Source organism: Loxodonta africana, chromosome 20 (genome assembly GCF_030014295.1).
Source record: "Loxodonta africana isolate mLoxAfr1 chromosome 20, mLoxAfr1.hap2, whole genome shotgun sequence".
NCBI classification, from domain to species: domain Eukaryota; kingdom Metazoa; phylum Chordata; class Mammalia; order Proboscidea; family Elephantidae; genus Loxodonta; species Loxodonta africana.
In genome coordinates, this window is record NC_087361.1 from 78,816,258 (window position 1) to 78,828,654 (window position 12,397).

A 12,397-nucleotide genomic window follows, 5' to 3' on the forward strand; every position below is an offset into this window, starting at 1 on the left:
AAAGATCATCCAAGGCTCTGGGTGAGTTCTGAGCATTGTGCCATCAAACAGAAAATCTGATATTGAGCAAAGAGGCAGCCAGCACTTCAAGGTCGCTAAAGAGTTGTTCAAGAATCAGAACAAGGAAATACTTGCAATATTTTTGAGGTATATGGAATTGGAGGCCAACTGAATAGTCTCTGGGTTAATATGGCGCAAGACCTAAGTTGGTGCAATGCAAAGTAGGAGGGTGGTTTCAGGCTATTTCCTTCCACGCACATACATGCTTGTGCTGCCTGTGCCACTCATTACCAATCACAGAAGGTAGACTGTGAGAGCAAGGACTAGACTTGACATTGAATGTTACCAGTTGCCACCAAGGTGATTCTGACTTATGGAGACCCCATGTGTTTAAGAGAAGAACTGCGCTCCATAGGGTTTTTTCAAGACTGTGATCTCTTGGAAGCAAATTGCCAGGCACCTTTCTTCTGAGACGCCTCTGGGCAGGTCCAAACCACCAACCTTTTGGTTAGTAGTTGAACACTTAACGATTTGTACCACCCGAGGACCACTGAATGTTAGAAAGGTAAAATATAGGTGTGCCCTAGCTTGCCTGTTGCTTTTTAAAAATGATAAAAGATCTGTATCTGTGTGAGCCAGGACAGCCAGCTGAAGCATAGAAAAGTCAAAATAATCCAGACTGGTTTTTGGTTTTGTAATTGTCATGGAAGACAAATCTACCCATCACTCTATTAACTACTACTCTTGGAAAAATGAATTCAGTCAAACCCTCTTCATCAAACGTGTTTAAACTGTTCGATGTAGGAAGCTGGATCAGAGGTAGTATATCTCACCCTGGCTAGTATATGAGACAGAGGAGCAAAGATTTAATTATACAGCTATACCAGCACATCAGATAAGTAAGTAGAGGTTCTGAAAGGAGCCAGTATTGCAGCATATGTTTGGACTGGCACCTAATCTGTCACTTAACCTCGTGGCCTCAGTTTACACATATGTAAAATGGAAATAATAGAGCAATTTTTATAGAACTATAAGGGTTTAGCAAATGGTTAACTATTTACTCTCTGTTTATACACCCTAAATGTTCCTCCTTAGCAACCATTTTGGAAGCATAGATCCCTTTGAGAACCTGATAAAAGCTACAGAATATACACATTTTCTACCCATCACTCCATCCCCAGCCAGTCAAACATACGCCCAGATTTGCCTGTATTTTCAGCAGTGGCAGATTGACTGAAGGCATCGACCGGCTCCATGCTAACAATCCCTGCGCTAGGTGAAGAAGATTTAAAGGGTTTCTCTGGGAAAGGTAGAATCCTGTGGAAAGGATGCACATATTTTTAGGGTTCTGGGTAACCTTATGGAGCAATCCTTCAGGCGTATTTTATTTTACTTTGACACTACTCACAGGGGCATCGTGTATCAGTTAATGGGAAAGAAACATGAATCCAGAAGTACTTCCAAAAAAAGAGAAACATCACATTATACATTTCTCAAAATCATATTTCCCTATTTATTTGAAGTCTTGGCTAATAAAATGTTTTTACTTTGACCCCTACTGTAATTTTTCTTCTTTTTTTATTGTTTGACTCTGTCTGGACCTACATTTCAGCACAGGTTTTTCTATGGGCACTGAGATGAAAAGTTCGAGGAGAAAAAGAACCTGGAGTAATCCCACTGTTCTTTAGCCCAGACTTCTCTTACATAAAGTTCTGATGCGACTCACCATTCTCCTGTGAAACCTGGCCAGCACATACATTTTAAATCACCCTGGATCTCTGTGCAGTTGCCTCCATGGTAGCAAGTGAAATTCATCTTCTCATTCCCACAGTCTGTTGAAGGTAATCTGGTACGTCAGGAGAGAGAAGCATAACAGCCACAGCTGTTCATTTTGTTCATTTCATTCAAGAAAGAAAATTTTTTTTTTTGAAAAGTTCATGTCTGTAGACTATGCCAACCTAATGAAGAACTCAGGTTGGCTGAGCTACAAATGCTTAACTGTGCCACATGACATAGGAATCACTTTCTCCAGTAAAAAGTCCTTGCTGCAGGGTGCTGTGAGAAGCCTGGCTATCCATCTTCCATTTCTACACTTTTCATTCGTGAGATAAGATCCCTGCTGTGGGGTGGCAATAAATTTAGGGTTGGAAAAGAGCTTGCTATAGTTAGATTTGCTGCTGCTTTGCTAATAAATCAACAAGGGCCATAGGAAAATTGCATCTCTATAAAGCCAGGAAAGCAAGGACAGCACTCTGGTACTCAAGCACTCATGTGATTTCTCTGCTGGCTTTCGGAGCTGAACTCCAGTTGCCCTGCCAAGACTTGCTGCTCCCTGTCTAATAACTCATAGCTTAGCAGAATGCAAGCCAAATGTTGTCCAGGAAGTTTGTAGATAGAGCTCAATGGTAACTGCACACGAATTCAGTGAGTGGCTCTCTTGTACAACAACAAAGCTCTATATGCTAAGGAATCCTTATAAAAGGCAGAACAAATTGCTAGAAGTTACCCAGACAAGGAAGGGACAGATGTTTGCAAAGATATTGAGGGTGTCACTCAAGTGTTTTGGTCCATTGTGTATGTGCAAGGCATCTGATAAGCGTCCAAGAAATTCGAGAAATATTAGATGATTGGATTTTGTCCTGTTCTGTGCGCTGCAGCTAATATGTGGGGAACTAGCCTATCTGATGGTAAAGTGTGTCTCTTCTGGCAAGACCCCTAATCAATTCTGCTTAAAAGGGAAAATATAATAAAAACTTCTCAGTAAGAGCCCAAAATGTCAACTAGCTTGGAAAGAGGTCAATTTAGCAACGCAAATGTGAAGCTTTGTATACAAACTTAGACTTAGTAAACGATTCTTGAAACTCTTTAGAAGGTACTTTTGAGAGCTTTGGTCTTTGAGAACTTGACTTTGATGAATTAGGCTGAAAAAAATACCCTTAGAATTAGCTCCTTCCAGGTCAAATATGTTTATTTAACTTATTCAAAGTCAGCATGGCCATACAACTCGTTTTGATCCTGAATTTCTCTTGCTTTAATCTGGCAGTTTACCTGTTGACAAAAGAGTTAGTTAACACATGGAAAGTAGCTTTTTACTGCAATGCCAATCTTTAGTACCTAACACTATTCCTTGCCTTGGTAGGCTCTTAATAACAATAAGTATGTCTAAGTCATCTAGTACTGCTATAACAGAAACAGCACAAGTGGATGGCATTAACAAACAAAAATTTATTCTTTCACAGTTTTGGATGCTAGAAGTCCTAATTCAGGGTGCCAGGTCCAGGGAAGACTTTCTGTCTCTGTCAGCTCAATGGGAAGGTCCTTGTCATCCCTGGGAAGCTCCCCTGGTCTAGGGGTTCTCAGCACGGGGACCCTAGTCCAAAGGACAGGCTCCACTCCTGGTACTTCTTTCTTTGTAGTATGAGTTCTTTATCTCTCTGCTCCCTTCTTGCTCCTTTTATCTCTTGTAAGATAAAAAGTGATGTAGGCCACACCCCAGGGAGATTCCCCTTTCACAGGATCAGGGCTGTGACTTGGGTAAGGGTATTGCATCCCACCTTAATCCTCTTTAACATAACCTAACCTTGCCTCATTAACCACAGGCAGCGATTAGGATTGACAACACACAGGAAAATTGCATCAGATCACAAAATGGAGGACAACCACATAATAGTGGGAATCATGGCCTAGCCAAGCTGACACACATTTTGGGGGGACATAATTCAATCCATAACAAATTCATGGAGATATGTGTAATTTCTTCTAGGTGTGGCCACATGTTATGTTTGCTAGGAGATTCATCCAATTAAGGAACCACTTTTGAATTAGTGTAAAATCTGCAGACTGCCAACACACTGTTAAAGCCCTGAAATATATTACTTGTTAATAATAACTTGTTCATCTCCCCATAATAATTTCATTGCGTTGTAAATTTTAGGCAGTATTTTATAAGAATTATGAAAACAATAATGACTTTGACTTATTGGAAATATAGAAGCAAGCGACCATTGCTGTGAAGTCGATTCCGACTCACAGTGACACTATAGGACAGAGTAAACTGCCCCATAGAGTTTATAAGGAGTTTTTCATGGATTCAAACTGCCGGTCTTTTGGTTAGCAGCCGTAGCACTTAACCACTATGCCACCAGGGTTTCCAACGTGACTTAGAAGGAACATATTCACTCTTGTCCTTTTATATGATACAAAATGAAGGTGGTTACTGAAACTAATATACTGTTTTTTAGTTTTAGGAAAAATTATGGAAGACTTTGAAAATGGGTAAAAGAAATCGCTGAGTGTTCTTTCAGTGGAATGCTGGGTGCTACATAGCAGATCCTCTGAGATTTTTTAGGGGCGTGCATCTCAGATTTTCTTTACTAAGCTATTTTTCAACTCTAAGTTGAAATATTATATTAATGCAAATTAATCTTGTACAAAGAAATGTAAATTAATTTTCCCATAGTGATACATTGATTTTTACATTGTAGAAAATATGATTCCAAACATTGATTTTGTTGCCCTATAGAATAAAAAAAAAAAAAAAAGGATAGGATAGTTTCTCATATATTAGCAAATTCATTTTCTCGTTCTTGTTCTTTAGATTGCCCTTTGAAATAGTTTTTGTATCTTACTGTTTCCCTCTTTAATTAATGGTTAAATAAAATCCTCAACATATTTATTCCATATTTGTATGAGTGTCATGATTTTATGGTTTTGAAGTCATACTTTAAAGAAGTCTTTCCAGGATTTTACAGTATTTACCTGTCTGAAATAACCCAAGCATCATTTTAATGGTAGGAGTCATGCCTTCCCTAAGAATACTAAAATTCAACTTTTTGCATCTATTGGTAATCTTCCTCCTCTCCCATTTCTCCCCTCTCCCCCCCTCTGCCCCCCAGCCCCAAGACATTAAGATTGTCAGACTCTGGGGCTATAGTTCATGAGATACATTTTAACAAAGATGACTGAGAAAACATTTTGCTTGGCAGCCTCCTCAAGACACTCCCATTCTTACATGTAGAACATTCTAGCTAGTGAGATCCTGTCTTTACGGGACCAACTGTGCTGAACTGTGTTCAGCACAGCCTGTATTTACATACCTTGAAGAGAGAGCTTTTCAATTAGACATGGAAAATACAGAGCATAGCTCTAAACTAAAGTCCAAACTTCATATGGATTTTATGCTCACCTGCAAAATTTTCCTGTAAAATTTCCCAAACAGAGGCAAGAATAGCCATTAGTTTCATTGATGCAGGTGGCCCCATTTGCACATTGGTGACTTTGACAATTGTCTATCTCCACTTCACAGTTCACGCCTGTGTATCCAGGCTCACAAGTGCAGTGGTAGGCTGCAACTCTGTCGGAGCAGTTACCATGGATACAGGGGTTTGAAAAGCATTCATCAATGCTGAGTTCACAGTGTGTCCCTGACCATCCCAAGGGACAGGTGCAATGATAAGAGCTGTAGATATCTTCACAATTTCCGCCATGCAAACATGGATTGGAGTTGCAGGCATTTAGCTCTAAACAACCAGTAACCACCGAATTTGTAGAGATTTTGAGAAACTGCTCTTCCTGGGGTTTATTAGTGAAACCATGAACATTTTCAGAATAAGAGAGATAAATACCACCGATTTCTATTGTACTTAGACACCCTTGCAAGCCATTCATCTTGTCCAAAGTTCGGTTACCAACATAAATGTCTGTATCAGCCTTCAAAAAGTTGAGGTTTCCAGTAGCAACTGCACTGGTCACAAATGGTGTTTGTTTGTCCACTTGCATTTGCCACTTGGAGGACTGGGCCAGTGGGTCTGTCATGGAAAGAGTCACTTGGTGCCAAGTGCCATCATTTACTGGCTGCAAACTTGTCAGGCTCAGCATATAAAAACTGTTGCCACTTTGCAGTTGAAATAATAATCTTGAGTCTTGAATGCCCACATTAAGAAATTCAGGTTTTTTTCCTGCATGTAATATTGTAACATTTGCATCTCTTGTTCTGAAACCAAATGTCATGTTGGTGAGTTCTCTGGTAATATTCCCATTGCTCCTGAATAATATTTCACTGCTTTGTCCATTAAAGACAGCATTTGCGATACCTAAAGAGAGAAGGCAATACTAATCGATGAATTTATTCAAACTGAAATGTTGGACTAATTACCTTTATTAAGCATAACTATCATCATACTAATGACCATCATGTACACGTTAGGCGCTGCGCTAGTTGCTTTTACATTATTTCTAATACAGAACCCTTGTATACAGGTATTATTATGACTATGACTATCCCCACTCTACAGAGGAAGAAACTGAGATTTATAGAAGTTAAGTCATTTGCTCATGGTCACGTGGCTAACAAATGATAAAGTCAGAATACCAAATCTGGTTGGTCTGATACCAAAACCCAAACCATACATTTCTTTTCCATTGAAATCCTAAGGCAAAACAGTACTTATCTTGTAGACGCTCTCACAAACAAAATACTAAACGTTTTACACATAAAGAAATTAAGCACAAGGAAATCATAAATCTGGCTAGGGTGACAGAGCAAATTAACAGTAGAGTTTGGCTACAGATCAAGCTGACCAGTAAGCAATCAAAAGCAGGATTCCAAAATGACTGATTTACTTACCAGGCAAAACTCCAATCATGTGCCAGTCTATCAACTCTACCTACACTCAAGTAGCTGCATGTGGCTGGAGAAAAATAGGCAACCATATGAATTGCTCTCACTTTAAATTTATGCTCACATAGTGTATATGCGCACCACACTTTTGGGCAATGATATTATACTTTCTACTAAAGTGTTCTTCCCATTCTACAAGATCGTTAGTTCACATTTTATTTTATTGTGCTTTAGGTGAAAGTTTACAGCTCAAATTAGCTTCTCATTAAAAAATTTACACACAAATTGTTTTGTGACATTGATTGCAATCCCTGCAATGTGTCAGCACTCTCCCCCTTTCCCCTTACACCCTGGGCTTCCCATGTCTATTCGTCCAGCTTCCCTGTCCCTTCCTGTCTTCTCGTCTGCTTTTATGCTGGTGTTGCCCATTTACTCTCAAATACTTGACTGAACTAAGAAGCATGCTCTTCATGTGTGTTATTGTTTGTTTTATAGGCCTGTCTAATCTTTGGCTGAAGGTAGACTTTGGGAGCAGCTTTGGTTCTGGGTTAGCAGGATGTTTGGGAGCCATAGTCTCAAGAGTTCATCCAGTCTCCGTAAGACCAGTAAGCCAGGACTTTTTTTGTGAATTTGAATTTTGTTTTACATTTTTTTCCTCCTCTGCCTGGGCCATCGGTGGTGGTAGCTGGGCACCATCTATTTCTTCTGGGCTCAGGATGGTGGAGGCTATGATTCAGGTGGTCCATTAGCCCTTTGAACTTGTATTTTCCTTGTGCCTTTGATTTACTTCATTCTCTTTTGCTCCAGACTGCATGGGGCCAGCAGATGTATCTTAGGTGGCCGCTCACAGTCCTTTAAGACCCCCAGACACTACTCGCCAAAATAAGATGTAGAACATTTTCTTTATGAACTATGTTACACCAATTGGCCTAGATGTCCCCTGAGATCATGATCTCAGGCCTCAGCCCCAGTAACTTGGTCCCTCAAGGTGTTTGGATGTGTCTAGGAAGCTTCCATGACTTTGTGTTGATAAAGTTGTACTGACTTCCCCTATATTGTGTATTGCCTTTCCCTTCACCAAAGTTAACACTTGCCTACTATCTAGTTAGTGATTTTTCCTCCCCCCACCCCTCATAATCATCAAAGAGTGTTTTTTTTTCCTGTGTGTAAGCCTTTTCTTGGGTTTTCATAAATAGTGGTCTCATATCATATTTGTCCTTTTGTGACTGACTTATTTCACTTAGCATAATGCCCTACAGATTCATCTATGTTGTGAGATGTTTTGAGGATTCATCATGTTTCTTTATCATCATGGAGTTGTGATTATGTATCCACAATTTGTTTATCCATTCGTCTCCTGGTGGGCACTTAGGTTGTTTCCATATTTTTGCTATTGTTAATAATGCTGCAATGAACATGGGTGTGCATATGTCTACTTGTGTGATGGCTCTTATTTCTCTAGGATATATTCCTGGGAGTGGGATTGCTGGATCATATGGTATTTCTAGTTCTAGATTTTTAAGTAGGCGCCATATCATTTTCTGTAGTGATTGTACCTTTGTACATTCCCAGCAGCAGGGCATAAGTGTTCCAATCTCCCCACAACCTCTCTAACATTTATTATTTTCTGTTTTTTTTGATTAGTGCCTATTATGTCGGGGTGAGATGGTATCCCGTCATAGTTTCGATTTGCTCTCCTCTAAAGGCTGATAGTGCTTGCTTCGGCAGCACATGTACTAAAATTAGAATGATAAGAGAAGATTAGCATGGCCCCTGCTCAAGGATGACATGCAAATTTGTGAAGCATTCCATATTTTTTTTGAGCCCTAGTAGCGTAGTGGTTAAGAGCTATCTATGCCTGCTAACTCTAAAGTTGGCAATTTCAATACACCAGCCTCTCGCTGGAAACCTTATGGAGCAGTTCTACTCTGTCCTATAGAATCGCTATGAGTCAGAATTGACTTGACGGTAACGGGCTTTTGTTTTTTCTTTTTGTTTTTTTATAATGGCTAGGAATATTAGAAGTTGTCAAAAATGAAACGGGCTGCATAAGGATTGCTATCCCAGGTGTTACTGAGCTGAAATTGACTGGTACTGAGTAGTTTGAACCAGGCAATCACATGGTCTACTATGTTGAGAATGACAAATTAAAGAGGAAAGACATCACAATCATTGTCAAAAATAACATTTCAAGATCCATCCTGAAGTGTAATACTGACAGTTACAGGATGATATCCATATGCTTACATGGAAGACCAGTTAATGTAACTATTATTCAAGTTTATACACCAACTACTGAGGCCAAAAATGAGGAAATTGAAGATTTTTACCAACTTCTGCAGTGTGAAATTGATCAAACATGCAATCAAGATGCATTGGAATGTGAAAGTTGGAAACAAAGAAGAAGGACTGAGAGTTTAAAAATATGGCCTTGGTGATGGGAACAATGCCAGAGACTGAGTGATAGAATTTTGCAAGACCAATGGCTTGTTCATTGCAAATACCTTTTTTCACCAACAAAAATGGTGACTATATATGTGGACCTCACTGGATAGAAAATACAAGAATCAAATTGACTACACCTCTGAAAAGAGAGGATGGAAAATCTCAATATCATCAGTCAGAATAAGGCCAGGGGAAAACTGGAACAGACCATCACCTGCTTGTATGTAAGTTCAAGTTGAAGTTGAAAACTAGAGCAAGTTCATGACAGCCAAAATACGACCTTGAGTATATCCCACTTGAATTTACAGACCATCTCAAGAGTAGATTCGATGCATTGAACACTAATGACAGACCAGATGAGTTGTGGGAAGACATCAAGGACATCTTACATGAAGAAATCAAAAGGTCATTAAAAAAAGAGGGAAGAAAGAATAGTCCAAAATGAATGACAGAAGAGACTCTGAAACTTGTTCTTGAAGATAGAGTAGCTAAAGCGAATGGAATAAATGAAGTAAAAGAGCAGAATGGACAATATCAAAGGGCAGCTTGAGAAGACAAAGTAAAGTGTTACAAGGAAATGTGCGAAGACTTGGAGTTAGAAAACAAAAAGGGAAGATCACACTTGGCTTTTCGCAAGCTGAAAGTACTGAAGAAAGAAATTAAAGCCTCGAGTTGCATTATTGATGGTTTCTACGGGGAAAATATTGAACGATGCAGGAAGCATCAAAAAAAAAAAGATGGAAGAAACACACAGAGTCACTGTGTCAAAAAAAATTGGTTGATGTTCATCTATTTCAAGATGTAACACATGATCAAGAATCAATGGTACTGAAAGAAAAAGTCCAACCTGCACTGAAGGGAATGGCAAAAAAAAAAAAAAAAAGAGGTCCAGGAATTGACAGAATACCAGTTGAGATGTTCCAAGAAAAGGATGCGGCTCTGGAGGTGCTCACATGTCTATGTCAAGAAATTTGGAATACAGCTTTCTGGCCAAACAACTGGGAGAGATCCACACTTATGCCCATTTCAAAGAAAGTTGATCCAACAGAATTCAGAAATTATCAAGTAATATCATTAATATCACACACAAGTAAAATTTTGCTGACGATCACTCAAAAGCAGTTACAAGGAACTGCTAGAAGTTCAAGCCTGATTCAGAATAGGTCATGGAATGAGGAATATCATTGCTGATGTCAGATGGATTTTGGCTGAAAACAGAAATACCAGAAAGATGTTTACCTGGGTTTATTGACTACGCAAAGGCATTCAACCGTGTGGATCATAACAAATTATGGATAACATTGTGAAGAACAGGAATTGCAGAACACTTAATTGTGCTCATGAGGAAACTGTACATAGACCAAGAGGCAGCTGTTCAAACAGAACAAGGGAATACTTGTGGTATAAATTCAGGAAAGGTGTGTGTCAGAGTTGTACCCTTTCACCGTACTTATTCAATCTGTATGCTGAGCAAATAATCCAAGAAACAGGACTCTATAAAGAAGAATGGGGCATCGGGATTAGAGGAAGACTCATTAACAACCTGCAATGTGTGGATGACACAACCTTGCTTGGCTGAAAGTAAAGAGGACTTGAAGCACTTATTGATGAAGATTAAAGACCACAGCCTTCAGTATGGATTGCACCTGAGCATAAAGAAAGCAAAATTCTTCACAATGGGATCAATAAGCAACGTCATGATAATTGGAGAAAATATTGAATTTGTCAAGGATTTCTTTTTTCTTGGGTCCACAATCATTGCATGAAAGCAGCAGTCAAGAAATCAAACTACACATTGCTTTGGGCAGGTCTGCTGCAAAAGACTTCTTTAAAGTGTTAAAAAACAAAGATGTCACTTTCAGGACTAATGTAAGCCAAGCCATGGTATTTTCAATTATTTCATATGCATGTGAAAGCTGGAAAATGAATAAAGAAAACTGAAGAATTGATGCCTTTGAATAATGGTGTTGGCAAAGAATATTAAATACACCATGGATTGACAGAAGAACAAACAAATCTGCCTTGGAAGAAGTGCAGCTAGAATGCTCCTTTGAAGTGAGGATAGTGAGAATCTGTCTCACATACTTTTGAACATGTTATCAGGGGAGATCACTTCCTGGAGAAGGACATCATGCTTGGTAAAGTACAGGGTCAGCAAAAAAGAGGAAGACCTTCAAGTTGATGGATTGACGCAGTGGTTGCAACAACAGGCTCAAACGTAGCAAGGACTGTGAGGATGGCACTGGACTGGGCAGAGTTTCGTTCTGTTGTACGTAGAATCACTACAAGGTGGAACCAACTTAAGGGTACTTAGTAACAAATACAATGGCTAATACCCATTTTCTCACGTGTCTGTTAGCTGTCTTTGGTGAAGTGTCTGTTCATATTGTTGGCCCATTTGTTAACGGGATTATTTATCTTTTTGTTATTGAGCTGTTGAATTATTCAATAGATTTTGGAGATTAGACCCTTGTTGAATATGTTGTAGCCAATTTTTTTTTTTTTCCTAGTCTGTAGGTTCTCTTATTACTCTTTTGGGGAATTCTTTTGATGAGCATAAGTGTATAATTTTAGGAGCTCCCAGTTATCTAGGTTATATTCCTGTGTTTGTGCATTGTTAGTTATGGTATGAGTTCTATTTATGCTGTGTATTAGAGCCCCTAGCTTTGTCCCTATTTTCTCTTCCATGATCTTTATCATTTTAGGTTTTATATTTAGGTATTTGATCCATTTTGAGTTAGTTTATGTGTACGATGTGAGGTACAGGTCCTGTTTCATTTTTTTACAGATGGACATCCAGTTTTACCAGCACCATCTATTAAAAAGGCTGTCTTTTCCCCATTTGATGGATTTTGGTCCTTTGTCAAAGATCAGCTGACCATAAGTGGATGTATTTATATCTGGGTTCTCAATTTTGTTCCATTGGTCTGTGTGTCTGTCATCGTACCAGGATCAGGCTGTTTTGAATACCATGGCTGTATAGTAGGTTTAAGATCAGGTAGTATGAGGCATGTGTGGAGCCCCGATGGCACAGTGGCACAGAGCTACAGCTGCCCACCAAAAGGTTGGCAGTTCAAATCCACCAGCCGCTTCTTGGAAACCCAATGGTGCAGTAGTGCTCTGTCCTATAGGGTCGCTATGAGTCGGAATCGACTCAGTGGCAATGGGTTTGGTAGAGCAAGTTCTGAGATCAGTTAGTGTGTGGCCTCCTAGTTCTTTTTCTTCAATACTGCTTTCTTATCCAGGGCCTCTTTCCTTTCCGTTTAAAGTTGATGATTAGTTTTTCCATCTCATTAAAGAGTGCTGTTAAAGTTAATATTTGGATTGGGATTG

At 39.3% G+C, this 12,397-nt stretch overlaps 1 protein-coding gene and 1 non-coding gene across 2 annotated transcripts in view; one reads left to right on the forward strand and one right to left on the reverse strand.

Annotated features, from left to right (window-relative positions):
* CRB1 (crumbs cell polarity complex component 1) overlaps positions 1–12,397 on the reverse strand; it is a 285,021-nt gene that overhangs the window by 38,299 nt on the left and 234,325 nt on the right. Inside the window, 2 exon segments of the mRNA XM_064272996.1 lie at positions 1,727–1,849; positions 5,180–6,092. Of these exon segments, the coding sequence (XP_064129066.1) occupies positions 1,727–1,849; positions 5,180–6,092 (1,036 nt within the window).
* LOC111750728 (U6 spliceosomal RNA) lies at positions 8,332–8,437 on the forward strand. The gene has a single exon (XR_002785816.1). It is a non-coding gene; the product is annotated as a U6 spliceosomal RNA (small nuclear RNA).